The 16,841-nt window shown below is 32.3% G+C and overlaps 1 protein-coding gene across 2 annotated transcripts; it reads left to right on the forward strand.

The window, feature by feature from the left end:
- Positions 1-3,714: 3,714 nt before the first annotated feature.
- On the forward strand, positions 3,715-12,650 carry LOC134264258 (protein mono-ADP-ribosyltransferase PARP15-like). 2 transcript variants are annotated; one of them, XM_062746553.1, is made up of 11 exons: positions 3,715-3,905; positions 4,023-4,126; positions 6,885-7,118; positions 7,531-7,761; positions 7,959-8,016; positions 8,249-8,337; positions 8,432-8,674; positions 8,790-9,026; positions 10,096-10,132; positions 11,304-11,888; positions 12,304-12,650. In XM_062746553.1, exons 2-11 carry the CDS (start codon positions 4,037-4,039, stop codon positions 12,549-12,551), a joined length of 2,052 nt encoding a protein of 683 aa, XP_062602537.1. In that variant the 5' UTR covers positions 3,715-3,905; positions 4,023-4,036; the 3' UTR covers positions 12,552-12,650. The 2 variants fall into 2 exon arrangements, with proteins under 2 accessions (XP_062602537.1, XP_062602545.1); XM_062746561.1 differs by lacking the exon at positions 4,023-4,126.
- The last annotated feature ends 4,191 nt before the right edge of the window (positions 12,651-16,841 follow it).

Genomic DNA, 16,841 nt, shown 5'->3' on the forward strand with positions numbered 1-16,841 from the left:
CGTTCCATAAATTTTTCATTTCAAGTTGTTATCTACTCGAGCATATACTGAAAATTCTTCTTACTTTTTTCAAATGCTTGTGCCATAGAATGAATGTTTAGTTTGTATATAAAAATATATGTATGAGGGAAATTCGGATTCGGCAATAAATATATAAATACGATATGTAGATTTAAAAGCAAGAATTGTCAATGAATGGTATATTCTAATTCGACTACCTTGACGAATTATTCTACGAAAAAGTTGTCTTAGGGGCGAACTCTCAACAATCTCGCGCACGTATATCTTGACGTTTACCCATGGCATCCGGTTTAACCTCGCTTATATATTTACAACGTGGACCTCGGGGTTTACGCAATAAATTTAAAATTAGGTCAACTCTAAGGTATAGGTAAAAATATATGCACCGAAGAAAATATCTTAACACAGGAAATATACAAGTGAAACATGAAAGCCATAACACTATTAGTTTAAATGTTATGGCCAAGGATATAGTCTTTTTTTCAAAAGTGTGTCAAACTGAAAGGTCAAGGTCATGATGTATAATATGTATATACCCAAAGAAAGACCCTGTTACAAGAAATACACCTGTAAGGTATGAAAGTCAAAACTTCCAACTAATCAAAATTTATGAGCAAGGTGCATGTATAAGATGGACGGACGGACATGGAAATCACTATATGCCCCCCGAATAAATGGGGCATAAAATTCTGTTGAGATCAGGCCGGATAATCTTGGGCTACAAGGCTAGTGTAGAATTCAAACAGTTGTATTCAGTAGCCCTTTCTAACTTTCCATAAATACACTCATTTACAATTTCCAACTGAAACTGAAACTCTCCACTTCAGCAAAAACATTTGATGGGATACATCCGCTGTTCATTCACAGGAAGAATCACAATTTGTTTTCTTTAAAAATGTGGTATGTTTCGTTTTTGTTTTTCTCTCTCTTGAAAAAAATATTCTTGTATTGTAAGAACATATATAAAGGTAAAAATATTTTATAATGTCTTGTGAAGGAAAGTGTGCAAAGAAAGACATTTATAAATTCCATTCTTTCAGCTAAATGATCACTTTGTTTTTTAAAACGTAAATAAGTGCATATGTTTTGATATGCATCTCACTATGATAAGAAATTCAAATTAACATTTTGCTCAGCACAGGGTTTGATCTGACATATGTTTAAATGACTCATAGGAGACATTAAATAGCAGATGAGATCCCCTATTATACATGTATACATGGCATGTCTGTCATATGACATTTTTTTAACATACAATTTTGAAACACATTCTACTTTTATTGCTTTCTTCATTTACACTTGACATTTATAAAACTAACAATCAAGTCTTTGTATGCTGTTTCAAATACCAGTATTCATATTCGGGATGACTATGATTCTAGTGGATGGGTCTTTGAATAGAAATTAAATACTATGACAAAATCGTAAAAACGGGTAGCATATATCAAAACTTTTAAAATAGGAAAGATGCATGACAGAAAATGTTTCATGTGTTTTATCATTGTCAAAAAAGCATGTTTAACGCACACATACACCTTTCAATTAATAAGATCTTTCATGGAAAACAATAGTACCGTTTAATAACAATTGAAATATATTTTCAATCTTGAATCAAAATTATAAATCTAGCAACTTGTATACACTTATACTCATAGACGTGACGCTTCAAGCTAAAATGTCGAAAAAAAAACCATTTTACACATACATGTATTTACTGTTTAAGAAGACAAGAACAAGTTTATTGTCTTCAAAGATATCTTCTTTGTATTCATCAGGGAGACGTTACATTCCGTAGTAAAACTCAGTACAACAAGAGGCCCAGAGGCCACATCGCTCACCTGAGCAAATCGGCTAAGAAAAAGCACAAATCTGATCAGAACTGAAAAGTTTACTGAAAGGGAGGGGGCATGAATTTAATACTACTTGAGAACGCTTTCATATTAATACAGCATATAACTTTGTTATTCTTGATAAAAGGATTTTTTCAAAACATTTCCTTCCTATATATAACTTCATAAAAATTTGAATTTGATTCCCCATTGTTTCCCTCCCTACCCTAAGGGGCCATGCTTTGAATAAATTTAAATCAGGATTTGAACAAACTTAATTCTACACTACCCAAAAATGCTTCCATATAAATACTAGTATCACTAATCATGGCTTTGCTATTCTTGAGAAGAAGATTTTTTAAAATATATATTTGAATGTAAAATTTTGATCGGCCATTATGGCCCCACCCTACCCCCGGGGGTCATGATTTGAACAAACTTGAATCTATACTACCTGAGGATGCTTCCAAATGAGTTTCGTCTTTCCTGGCCCAGTCGTTTTTGAGAAGAAGATTTTTAAAGATTTTTCCTATATATATTCCTATGTCAAACTTTGATCAGCCATTGTGGCCCCACCCTACCCCCGGGAGTCATGATTTTAAGAAACTTGAATTTACACTACCTGAGGATGCTTCCACACGAGTTTCATTTTTCCTGGCCAAGTGGTTCCTGAGAAGCAGATTTTTAAAGATTTTCCCAATATACTCCTATATGAAACTTTGATCGGCCATTGTGGCCCCACCCTACCCCCGGGGTTCATGATTTGAACAAACTTGAATCTACACTACCTGAGGATGATTCCACATGAGTTTCATCTTTCCTGGCCCAGTGGTTTTTGAGAAGAAGATTTTTAAAGATTTTCCCTATATACTCCTATATGAAACTTTGATCGGCCATTGTGGCCCCACCCTACCCCCGGGGGTCATGATTTGAACAAATTTGAATCTACACTACCTGAGGATGCTTCCACATGAGTTTCATCTTTCCTGGCCCAGTGGTTTGTGAGAAGAAGATTTTTAAAAAATGCCATTAATTTTTCTCTAATTCAAAATTATCTCCCCTTGGAACAGGGTGTGGCCCTTCATTTGAACAAACTTGAATCCCCTTCACCTAAGGATACTTTGTGGCAAGTTTGGTTGAAATTGGCCCCGTGGTTCTTGAGAAGAAGATGAAAATGTGAAAAGTTTACGACGACGACAACAACAACAACAACGACACCGACGACGACAGACAACGGACGCATTTTGATCAGAAAAGCTCACTTGAGGCTTCGGTTCAGGTGAGCTAAAAACAAAGTCATATGCACCAACTCAACCAAAATACTACCAAATTAATTTTTATGTTGCATTTTCTAAGAAGGTCATGATAATAAACAGAATTTCCAAAATGCCAGACTTAAAACTGAAATCCTTGTTACATCAATTTATTAATCAGTAGTCTGTCTCCCTTTAAAAATTTGATTGAAATCGGAGCACGCTCTTAAGTATCGAGTAAGTTTTGAGATGTAAACACCATTTGCAGGTGATAGCGTGATATTATTTCATAAATACGGAATGTTGACTTTAAGATTGAAATAAAACTGTCATGGGTTTTCTCTTTATTGCTGTTTTCGTCAATCTTTTCCTTTTATCATCGTATTTTATCATTCCATCTTTTCATGGTTACTAGCTGATACCTAATACTAGTACCACAATAGTAAGCATTCTGCATTTTACTTTTCTTTTGAAAAAAAATAGGCGTCTTCAAACATTACACATGTATTCATCATTAAAAAAAGTTATCTTGCACATCGCATTACATAAGGAGAAAAAGGTAATTAGATAGTCAAGTTGAGTCATGAAAGTATTTTAACTGAAGTTATTTACCTAACAAGGAAAATATGATACAAATGACATTTCTGACATTCCTAATGTTATCTGAAACTACACTGTATCCATACCTCTTAAAAGTGCTAGTATGTAAAATTTATTTCGCAATTACACACATTTTTATTTAGATTTCTCAGAAACACTGTAACTCGTCAATTTGGACACAAAACAACGTACATGATCACAGGTAAGACTTTGAATTTATAAATGTTTTTGTTAGATGATCAGAATTTCAAACATCACTTATCAAATGTACCTGAATGATATACATAATACCAATCTCTGTTTGAATGTGATTGTATAGACTCCTAAGGCACCATGACAATGGCTACAGACGATGGTTACCAATTTTTTACCATGGGGAACCTCAAAGTCTGTGTTATCACGGGAAACCTTTGTGACCAACAGGTAACTTTTCGAGCTTATTAATTACTACATGTATGTTCTCTCTCTCTTTCTCTATCTCTCCATTCATCCATTCATGTATCTGTAAATCTATTTTCCACTGCATGCCCGAACATTATGAAAACTTATGAAAAATTATGAATACATGTATTTTTGATACTGTGCACCAAAATCTGTGTTCAGACTTACTCCAACCGTGAATGTATAATGATCTCAAAGGGCCCTGAATCGCCCTTATTATGAATTGTACAATTTATCACTTGTAATTAAAGCGTTTAAGTGTCCTGTATAGTAAGATAAAACCTTCAAATTCCAAAACAAGGTCATCATGACCTGCATCTTGGTTAAAACACTGAGAGCATAGAATAATTAACTTAAAATTAAAATTTGATGAAAAGAAGTCGCTTATAATATTCAAATATATAGTCAAAAACATACCCCGAGACCTCAAAATGCCTCAAGTGACAAAGTTTGATATTATTAGCATTCCTATTATTTGAAATATTTGATAATGCCTTGAAATTAAAAACGTCCGTGTGACCTACATTTTAGTTAAGACATTCCAACTGACAGAGTTTGATGATTCTTAGCTAATTAGTGCCCGAAATATTTTGAATATTTAAAAAAAATTCAAAAGTAAGTCACAATGACGTTTTTTGTTAACATTTTCGAAGGTCCAAGATGCATCAAGTGACAAAGCAAAGTTTGTTGATTCTTAGCCAGTTATGACCAGAAATATTTAATATAGTCAAAAAGTCTATAAGAAGGTCACTGTGACCTACTTTTTGATCAAAATTTTCTGAGGACCTGATATGCCTTAACTGATAAACGTTTGATGATTTTAAGCCAATCAGGACCTAAAAAAATTAAATATAGGCATATTTTTTTTAAATAGGTCACCGAGACCTAATTTTTAGTTGAGATTCTCTAAGGGTCCATAATACATCATTGACAAAGATTGCAGATTCTCAGCCAATTAGGGCCTGAAATAAATAAATATAGCCAAAATTTCAAAAGTAGGTCACCGTGATCTACTTTTTGATTGACATTCTCTGAAGACTTAAGATGCATAAATTAACAAAGTTTGATGATAATAAGCCTATAAGTACATGAGGTAAAATTTCAAACGACGGTCACAGTGACCTACTTTAGTCGACATTCTCCCATGTCCAAAGATGCATCAACTTTCAAAGTTCGATAAGGTAAAAAAGTACCTGAAGTATATAACCATAACATTTCAAAAATAGGCCACTGGGACCTACATTCTGGTTGACATTGTTTGAGGTCCCAAGATGCATCAACTGACAATGTTTGATGATCATAGGTCTGAAAGTATTCTCTCAATCACAGTGACCCACTCAGCTCCCTCCGAAAGTCCACCTATTTTTCGAATCGAGCATCTATGGAACTACCTGGACTGTAGAGTTTGAAGGCGTCGGAATGCTCAAGCTATTCTCTACAAACTAAGGGCACCCATGTCAAAAGGGTTCAACAATGTCTTCATGAGAAAGGCAAATACCATGATGAACTCGGTTCCCATGCAAGAAAATCAAATCTAGGGAGAGGGCTAAAATAGGCTTTGCCTGCTGCCCAATCCCATTCACTTATGTGAATAAAACTTGTATAAATAAAAAAAAAATCAAAGCTGTGACAAATGCATGAGGGAGGAATAGAAGATAGAAAAAATGTCATTTTCACTTTGGGGGGTTACTTTCATATGATTTACAATATCTCATAAATTATCGATCAAAATCAAATGAGATTCTGGTTATACTTATCAGTTAAAAATGAGTTTAAATGTTACAAAAAATGCTGGAAATTTTAATCACTTCCAAAGTATAATCTGCGCTTGTTTTCCTTTGAGTATATATCTATAGATAATTTTGCTATTGCATTTTTTGATGCATTTATAACCGTCTAAATTGTGCCCTTAAATTGAGCTACAAAATCCAACCAACTGCAAAAGTACCAACCAAAACAACTGCTGAAATGGTAAATTGTCTCATTTATTGCATTTTTTTTTTTTTTTTAGAAAATCTTCAGTCAAAGCGCACGAGGCAATATTTAAGTTTTATCGAAGGGTTAAACAGCAAATTACATACAATTACATAATATTTACAATAGAGTTATTTATCAATCAATTAAGCAATTATTTGTATCGTCCAGAGATAAATGTTTACTCAAGTCTTTAACTCTGAAGTCCTTGACACCTGTTCAATTTATAATTGATCTGCCCGGAGGCGCTTTGATCTTTGTCCCGGATTAACACTAATTTCCTTGGTCACACATTTGTCCCATTCGGAAAATTTCGCAAAAGGAAAATAAACTGTTTTACGGTATACATTGTATTCTATTAATAAAACCGACAGGCTTCACCAGTTGACCTATGAGCTGCACATTAATAAGCTCCTTCTATAACATATTCAAAACTGTCCTGACTTGAATGGTTTTGTATGTTAGAAAACATAAATAAAAATGTCATGGTGAACATTGAATATCATTCAAATGTGTCGAATAAAAAATAAACATAGTAGCAATAAAATTGGGAAAGTAGACTTTGAGGTCCTTAAGTACTCTGAATGTTCACGTAAATAAGCACATTGACATTCCAAATCTTCGTAGTTCGATGAAAATTGAAAAAAAAGAGCAATTGAACTGAATTATAACATTCTCAATACTTTAAAAATTAATGTACAACTACAATTTAAAATCAAAGAAATGTCCTCTTGAATCAATGAAAATTATTTGTTTAATGATACAGGCAGATGTGTTAGTATGTAGTGGATCAAAAGACTTGCAACTGAGCAATGGTGGATTGTCTAAAGCTTTGTTGAGAGTTGCTGGACGAGAAATGCAAAAAGAATTAAACCAAAAATATCCAAACGGCATTGAATACGGAGACATTGCTATCAGTGAAGGTCATCAACTTCATTGCAAATTTGTGTATCACGGGGCTCTGCCAAAATGGAGAACCAGTCAACCCAATCCTTGCTCAGTATTTTTTTAGAATTACATTGTTACTGTTTATATCAATTAGAAACAATGTATAGCAAAAATTACATTTTTTCTAGATTTTTATATTATGAGATATATCACTTTGCATTTGTTTTTCTTAAGTAAACTGTTTACTACGGAAGCCCAATAGTGCAAACCAAAAATAAATAAAGAAAAACGAAATTAATATATAAAGAAAAACGAAATTATTATATAAACGGAAACGAAATTATTAAAAAAAGAAAAACGAAATTAATATATAAAGAAAAACGAAATTATTAAATAAAGTAAAACGAAATTATTAAATAAATCAGTTCGTTTCTCTTTATTTAATATTTTCGTTTTTTCTTTATTTATTTTTGGTTTGCACTATTGGGCTTCCGTAGTTTACGATATTATTTTGAAATTTGTAGACTTTAGAGAAATTTATGACGAAATGTCTGGAAACAGCAAACGCTGATTATAGAAGCTCCATTGCTTTTCCAACGCTTGGCATTGGGTTTTTGCAATATCCTTGTAATCAAACAGCAAAATTGATGATAAAAGCAATACAAGACTTTGGTTCCAAACAATTTCCTTTGAATATCAAGAACATTATCATTGTAGTGTATAGTGGAAGCAATGAATGGTTCAATGTTCAGAAGGTAATTGTAATATTTCTGTTATCTCTTTCAATAGAAAATTATTGATAAATGTTGCAGAAAAAATAAATGTTACTTTTTCCTTTAAATTAAATTGGAGATTTAGAAGCTTTTTGAAACCCAGGTGGGACAAAAAAACAATATGAAATATAGATAATAAATTTGTCAACAAAATAAATTAAATTTATTTTACATATTAGGTTTTTATGAATGAATTAAGTGGAGGAAGGGGATATCCTGGGGCACAAGTTGCCATAGGTATGGAGATTTATATTTAAAAATGAATTTTGATCAGGTATTTAGTAACTATTGTCATCTAGTAACTTTCTTCCAATTTCTTCATATGCAAATTTTTTGTTGGTTTATGTACACTTTCCACCTGTTTACACGCGATTTTGATTTATTTCCATGTAAAGGGATTAAAAGTATTGAATCTGTATTTGATCTTTCAAAATATATTCTAAATTTTACAGTTTTTGTCATTTCATAGCTCAGAGCTCTGTTTCCCTACATTCATATTCTGGTCACCTTGGAGGTATTCCTGTCAAAGTAATGGTCGGGAGTATAGTTGAAGAAGAGGTGAGACAAAATTCAATTTTACTTGTGGCATGTACTTGCTAGTATCGACCATACTTTAACTTCAGATAAGTTTTTGTGTTGATTCCTCATACAGGTTGATGTCATTATCAACAGTGTTGCTCACGATCGCGAGATGACACAAGGGGCAGCCGCTGCAATATTGGAAAAGGCTGGAAATAGACTACAGGATGAGCTTACTAAAAATTACCCCTCCGAAATTAAACATGGGGAAATCGCTGTAACAAATGGTTACGCACTGAAGTGTAAGAAAGTTTATCATGGTGTTCTATTACCATGGTACTCAAAACGTTCTGAGCACATTAAACTTCTTCATGAGGTAATCAAAATCAAATTTGCATATACATGTACATTGTATTTAATTATTTTCCCTATTAATGATGAACACATTTGTATTTTCTTCAAAGTATATGTTTTGTAGTTATCTATTGCAGGTGTTAGAGGATTTTGTCTTTGCTTGTCTAGAGAAGGCAAATATTCATGGTTACAGATCTATTGCTATCCCCGCCCTTGGCACTGGGTTTCATAAGTTTCCTATAGACGTGGCTGTTGCATGCATTGCTTCTGGTATTGAAAAGTTCTCAAACCAAGTACAACAGCAAAACATACATGTAGCAGATTTGCGAATAGTGTTGTATGAGGGAAACAGTGATTTACCTGAACTAGTATCAGTAAGTATATGCACTCTACATGTACATTTTATATACATATATCAATAATAAAGTAATTTCATATTACTCTTCACACAGTATATTAGGTACAATACCTGTAGATTCCCAAGTTCTCTGAATGGATATTATTTTTATTAAATGAATCGCGTATTTTCTATCTACAAGTCTTTGGCAAGTTGATAGAAAACACACGAAAAGCAAGATGGAGATCATACCAATCCCTAAACATAGACGATTATTTTAATAAAATGTTTTACCTTCTTTCTATGGTTTAATCCCCTTTCACTTTTTGCATTGGCTGCGTTAAGCTAGTCTGATCCTCAGGTTCTGAAAATCAACAGATAAGTAATAGGAAAAGCTCACAAAAGTTAGTCTGAATTTACGAAGTGATGTGTATCACAACATTAATCATATACTAGTATAGGGACAAGGGAAAAACATAAAAAAAAACATCAAAATATTTTTCAAGGAAACGTGAATAAAGACACCAGCTTTGCGTTTTCAATAAAGAATTGATTTAGCATTATATTTTAGTATAAAAAATAAAAACATGTATAGATACCCAGACATTCGTAGAAAACTGCATGTTTTTTTTTAATATCTAGACCGTATTTCAGTTCTTCTATTTACTTCTACTGTTATAAAATATATCGTGTAAGAATCTTGTATTATCATTGCAGCATATCATAGGTATTTTCTAAATTCATATATTGTTTAACTAGTACTTTAATGTTGATTGACCTACCTTAGAATTATGGTTACTGCTTTCTATTAAAGTTCTTACAATCTCGGAATCTAAAAAATCTAATCTTTTTACTAAATAAGTATCATTAGTTACCCTTGGTCATTTCCAAATTAGAGACGTGTAAAATGTTCGACTCAAAAACTCAGAGGCATTTCTAATCTTCCTGCAACTAAAAGAAAATGAAACATAACTAATTTTTTTTAATAGGAAATAGGAACATATGTTTTCTTCAATTTTAAAGGCAATTATATCTTGAAAGGATTTTTATCTAATCCATTCCATTTAATGATTAATGGTTATTTATGTACCTGTGATAATTTGCAGGCATTTCAGAACGAAATAAAAAAGAGAACAGCTTCAGGTAATGTTTCTAAGACTCAATCTGCACTTCTTCAAAGAGTATTAACTCATTATAGAAAAACAAATAAAGGAGGGTTGAATCTACTTTGCATTTAAGGTAAGTCACTCGTCAGCTTTTTAGAAAATTTCACGCAGAAGCTTTTACTTCAAAACTACATATTAAAATTCAATTTTTAAAACAAATTTAAATTAAACAATGTAAATTTTTTAACATTCAATGAAAAAACAGCTCAAAAATCTACAAAGAAGCAAGATTTATGAGGGACTATTTCTTTTGGTGGAAGGATATTTAGCAGAAAATTCTGCAAATCTAAACATTTATAAAATTTCATGTAATGTAAATTTAGCCTCACATAATTTTACTCGGAGAATATTTTCTGTTTTGATATTGCAAAAAATATTTAATATAGGTCTTAATTTATATTTTTAGACTAAGTTTTACACCTTCCTCAACAAAATTTTCCAAAAAATGAAAATATGATTAAGAAGTCAAGATCAAATTTACACCATTTTTGCCTGCAAATCACATATTTTGACAAATATTTCAAAATTAACATAACTGACCCCACCTTTTTCTTATATTATTTTAAACTACTCGATTTTTGTTACTGATCAGCACTTAAGTCGTATAAAGTTTAATATAAGAAATTTTTTTATTGCCTATTAAGTTTTTGAATACCCCAAATATGTTATTTTTTAGTGCAAAAAGGTCCACGCAATAATTTACGCGCATTAATTTGCAAGATTTGTTTAATGATGAATATTATTCAAACTATTTTACGTAAAATAAGATTATATTTATTGCCATGCTTACATCTGATAAAATATAATAAGGGTTAAAGTAATTAACCAAATAGATAAAATTTAAGTGCAAAAAGTCAACTTAAATGTACCGTACATCAGTAGGATGCACACTGACCCCCTATTTTCTTTGCAATTTTGAGTTACACTTTTTGAGTACTTATCCAAAATATACTTCTAAAATATCCTTGATTTAACAAATTTCAGGAGTGACTTACCTTAAAAGTTCTGCAAACAAATTTTTGAGATGCTTATTGCATATATGTAAATATAAATTTATGTACAAGAAGTACTCCAGAGATCGTACTAATTTTATCCATAATAGGTATGTCCTTGATTTTATATGCATATGTGTTCTTTCATTCATTCAGCGTCAGTCAGATTCAGAAACATACAGACAGTTCCGGAAAGAGGCACAATGGAGTACTTAGAATATAAATATAAAGAAACACTAAGAACACCCTCCTATTGGACCAAATTTACATCGACTAAAGAATTAAAGGATTGGAATTTGCAAGATAAATCAAAATCGTTCCATTTAGAATATGTTGACAAGATAACATACGACTGCATAGCAAATGCTTTGAAAAAGTCTTTACCTAATGCAAATATCCTCAGTGTTCAGAGACTTGAAAATGCTGAATTGTTTCTTGAGTATGGAGAAGAATGTCAGAGGTTATTCCGTAAAGCAAAGAAAGAAAATTTCCCAATACTTTCCATAACTAAGAAATTTCCATCGTTCCTGAGCCCTGTAAAAGTAATGGAATCACTGAATCGGTCTATGACAGAAGACATTCATTCCGAAATCAACGAGTATTATTTTTTTCATGGCACGAAGGCCGTGAATGTTGAGGTCATTTGCGGTCAAGGATTAGATAGCCGACTGGCAGCCTCTGGAAGACTAGGACCAGGAATTTATGGCGCTGAAGTTGCCTCCAAATCACATAAATATGCAGGTACTTTTGCAATCATTATTTTTAAAAAAATTGAGTGTTTTATGTATTACATCAGATGAAGCCTCATAATTACACATCAGATTATCTTATCAAGCTTGACAACATAATTTATCAACTTTTATTCGCGTGCGAGAAATATCTGCAAGTTCTGCGACATATTCTAACTCGCGAATATTCATCGCCACGAGCCATTCATTTTCCTTTAATGTTTGTAGAAAATGTTTCTTAAGTAGCGAAAATTAATCGTCGCGGATTGATTTCCAATAGACGAATCGCGAATATAATATGACGTGAATAATATTTGGTTTACAATACTTTATTTACTAATTAGGACTAACAAAATATATATTTATGTTAGTTTAATGTAATCAACTTGATATATATAGTATTTAACATTTAGATTTTTTTTATCTAGAATGTGACGATCGGAACTACTTTCCAATGTTTCTGGTAAGAATGTGTCTTGGTGATATTTATATGACAAATGTCAGTGGAAATTATAAGAGGCCACCATGCAAAATCTGTACGAATCCTGTATGTGCGACTCATCAGGAAATCCATGACAGTGTAGTCGCTAGTGGTGGAGAATTTGCAGACCGCGAGTTCGTTGTTTATGATAGACACCAGTCCTACCCTGAATATCTAATTTGGTACAGTCCTTAGAAGGCAACAAATAAAAATTTCCTGTCAAAATGAATACTAATGTAGTAATAGTCATCATCATAATATAATTAAGAAATAAACAACAATGTTAAAAAGTTCTCTGGGAAATGAATTTTTAGTTGGTCACGTGATCAAATCCTGTGTGAAGCCCGAAAGGCTTCTCAGTAGATTTGATCCCGTACCAACTAATAGATCATTTCCCAGTGAACTTTTTAACATTGTTGTTTATAACTTAATTTTACATTTAAGACGAATAAATTTCGAGTTAAATTGCATTTATAACACGAACGGGCCATCGTATTGCTATGTTGTGACGCGCAATGACCTAGAAGTTGTTTGGTCAAATTAAGTTTACCTCGCTCCAACATTTGAATGATTACATTCATATTTAGCAATCCAATTTAAGAAATATCTGAAGAAAGTGAAAGAACAATGATCGCTGCTGAGAATAATCTAACTATTTCATAAGTTCTTACAATATTTGAAGTCGAAAGCGGCGGTATCGCCTGTTTTAGTTTACATAACCACATAGGAATTTCAGGTCAAAAAGCTAAGTGCGGTTTAAAGCTAATCTATAGTACTACAGTATTCAAAACCTTATTCACATCAAAAAAAAGAATTATCATACATCTCTGTATTGAAAAATATCCATATTGTCTATCATTTTATCCTTTTCATCGTTATTAACTTAGAAACGTTCCAAAACAAGTTGCACCGTGACAGAAAATATGCAGACAAAATAACACATCGCTATAGATGTGATTCGGTCTCGCTATGACTTCTGACCCCCAAATAACATTCACACAGAATTGAACATATTTTCTGTTCAATAGGTTCATCTAAGAAAGATATTTGCAAATGTAAATGTTGGACTGTATAATCCTGATGTGTCAAATCCATATCATATAGTTTTCCCGCATTCCGTAGAATAGCGGGAACACATTGTATGATATGAACGTATTTTATTGGTAATGCCTGTTTATGATAGGCGTGGCCAAAGGGAGGCCAATGAGAAGGTGGTATTTTTACTATTTTGTAAGATGTTGGACCATTCTAAGCCAGTGCTCTGCATAATGCACATGTGTTTTGTTTATACGTGTCTCTTTATTTAAATGAGTACATTTATATATAGATCTATAATATTAACAACATTATTGTCATAATAATTATATTTTTTATTCTGCTTTACCGTACATGTTATATACGGTGTTTATGCATACCAATACTGCAAAGAACGCACGTCCGATGAGACATTATATATACAGAGAAAATGACACAAAACGCAATTTTAAAATTTATACTTGAGTTATTTATTGTGGCGAGTATTGGCTGTGGCATAAGAAAATACAAAATTATGGGACGCCATTTTAATTTAACAATCCCATCAACTTCAAATACCCTTGAAACATTATTTGAATAGCGATGGACAAATGTTTTCCATAGTTACTCGTCTATGTTTTTCCTGGGTGGTTTTTAATGTCTTTGATAGGGGTTAATGCAATATGCATAACATGTAACGTACAGTTATAAACAAAAAACATTGCAGTACTTTATTGATCGCATACACATTAATGTATGCCTGTTTGCTATTTATTATCAATTCTACCACGATTATTCAAAACATCAAAGGAAACCGCCGGACATTATTCTCCAATTAATCACGAACGTCATCAAAAAATTATCAGATCAGAAATACGTATCAAATCTGAACAATTCAAATGCATGTTTGGCTGTAGAATGAAATACTTGTTTAGACCGCATCGATATGTCGTCTTTTGCATTATAAACACTGTAAATTCTGATGAATGTCGGTTTTTATAGCTAAGCGGGGCTATTCCACGGACCTCCCTACACATTAAACAACGTGATTTTAGCAGTAAAACAGGAACATGATTTTGTTATTGTATATTCATTCTAACTGATCAATACATATTACGAACAAATTTGTAATCTAAAAAGGCTATTTTTAATGTAACGAAAGCGCAAATCGTCTGCATTCTATACACAGGTAAGCAAACAAATTTTACCTCTGGTGTAAAATGGAACAGCGTAATCGAGACATGGTGACCTAATTCGTTTCTCTATAGAGGAAACGATCAGCCGTATTTATCGTTCTTGGGAGAATAGAAATAACGTCCTTGTTGTCGTGAATGATGCAGAATAACCTCTTCGGTCTCGAAATGTTGTTTGAAATATAAAAGCCTCGGATAACGCCTCGGCTTTTATCTTTCAAACAACATTTCTCGACCTCGGAGGTTATTCTGCAACATTCACGAAAACGCGGACTTTATTTCTTAAATAAACGCCAGTTGCTCCCGCTAGCCTGGCTTACAGCATAAATGTCGTGTTATATGTATTATTCAGTTCAATGTAAAAATAAATTTATCATGTATACGAGAACAGGTTAATTTCACTGAATATTTTGCAATAAAATAAATCATGGATGCATGATCAGATCCTGTCTTCTTCTGTTTTTGAGGGGAAGTGAATGTGAGATAAGGTGAGGGTGTGTGAGAGAGAGGAAGAGTGTGCGTCGGTGTGATCTTTGAGTGTGTGTAAATGAATGAAGAAATGCATTAGATTATAAAATAATTACAAGTTCTCTTAAATTTTTAAATCTATTATTTATTCTAATTTCTTTCAATGAATTGTAATCTGTGAAAAGTATTTTGAAAAAAAAACAATTGTAAATTTTGTACGTTATCGAAGGATAAGACTCCCTCAAGCTTTGATCTTCAAAATTAAGTAATCTAAAAATCGATTCGACTTTGGTGGTGCAACTGCAATCTTCATTTTAACACTCACAGTTACACTGACTGGGATCTGAACAATGATGTATTTTAGAAAAGATGCCTAAATTTATTTAAGATAACGATAAAGAAAAGTATTCAATATTAAAATTTCATAAAACAATGCAAAATAGGAGCAGAGCAAACACGGACCTGCAAAACATCAGAGGTGGAATTAGGTGCCACGGAGGAGTGACGATCCCCTGCCGACCTGTCACATCCGCCGTGTGCTCCTTGTCATGATCGGGAAATAACGGAAAATCCGTCGTCAATTCAATGTATAAATAATGGACTAACAATAAGTATGAAAAAAGTCAGTCAGCTTTTGCCTCAATGATAAAGGAGTATATATGATAAGAGCCAATTTTGGCCCTCTAAAAGTCAACATTTTAGAATGACATTCAGATATGTTTAATTGATATTTATTTTGTAGAGGAGATTATATTAGAAATATTTCCAATTTATTTTTCACATTTATATGCACTCACTAGCTGTAAATGACATGAGAAACAATGCTATTTTTGCTATCTAACAAAAAACCCAAAAATATGCCTTTTTCTTGATGTTTTTCTGTCAATAATTAGTATTGGATAGATACATCTTTGGTAAAAATATAAAGCTTGTTCTAAGCTGCGCTCTATATTTTCTTGAAGAAAAACTGCTTGAAAATAAGCAGTTTTATACAAGATATGCTAATAAATGGCGAGAAAACGTGATTTTTATGATGTCATATTTCTAAAATAACGTCATTGTGATCAAAATGAAAATGACCAATAAATGTCGCATATATAGCTGTACAAATTAAAGCTATATGTAAAGTAAAATTAAGATATTCATTTTAAGGGGCCAATTGAGACACTTACCACATATCCCTCTTTAATTTGCTGACAAGGTCATTGTATTGACCATAGAACTTACGAAATGATGACTTTAAACGAGACTGCTGATATTCTTGTTTCATCAACTTGTTTGTCAATAATTTACCTCGTTTTAGAAATTGTTCATACGAAAAGCTTGCTGTGATTAAATTTTTTGCCACTTTAATAAAGTACAAGAAATGAAAACTTAATAACCCTTTGACTGTAAAACACGGGTCTGGACATTTGGTGCTTAAAAATAGTAAAACTGTTTTTATTCTTATAAACTGTGATTTGGGGCAAGATTTACATTATGTCACATAAAAAATCAAAATAGTGACAAAATTAGGTTGATTAATGAAGTTTGGAAGGCCCTAATTTGATATTGTTTTCTTTTTTCGGACATATCATAAGCATCTAAAATCAATTTTAATCAATAACAGAAATACCTCCTAACCTCTAAATTATTTCTTGATACCGAAATCTTTTCAATGAGTGACCTAATTGCAATTAACGATTTGGATGTTAACTGTTAGACAAGGGTGTTCTCTTCTTGAGCATATTGTGTTGACATATCCTTTGTCGACAAAATTTCACAATCCGCATGCAATAATTAGAACCTTGGGAATTACATTTCAAAATTA

Source organism: Saccostrea cucullata, unplaced genomic scaffold (assembly GCF_032062105.1).
Source record: "Saccostrea cucullata isolate Sc308-1 unplaced genomic scaffold, CSIRO_AGI_Scuc_v1 ctg2987, whole genome shotgun sequence".
NCBI lineage: Eukaryota > Metazoa > Mollusca > Bivalvia > Ostreida > Ostreidae > Saccostrea > Saccostrea cuccullata.

Bases quoted from the DNA above. Each gene is read 5' to 3' on its own strand.
- LOC134264258 (XM_062746553.1), top strand. From the start codon at position 4,037: ATGACAATGGCTACAGACGATGGTTACCAATTTTTTACCATGGGGAAC. The intron at 8,017-8,248 runs GTATGGAGATTT...GTCATTTCATAG, and splicing joins TGGGGCACAAGTTGCCATAG to CTCAGAGCTCTGTTTCCCTA. The intron at 10,133-11,303 runs GTAATGTTTCTA...TCATTCATTCAG, and splicing joins AAAAAAGAGAACAGCTTCAG to CGTCAGTCAGATTCAGAAAC.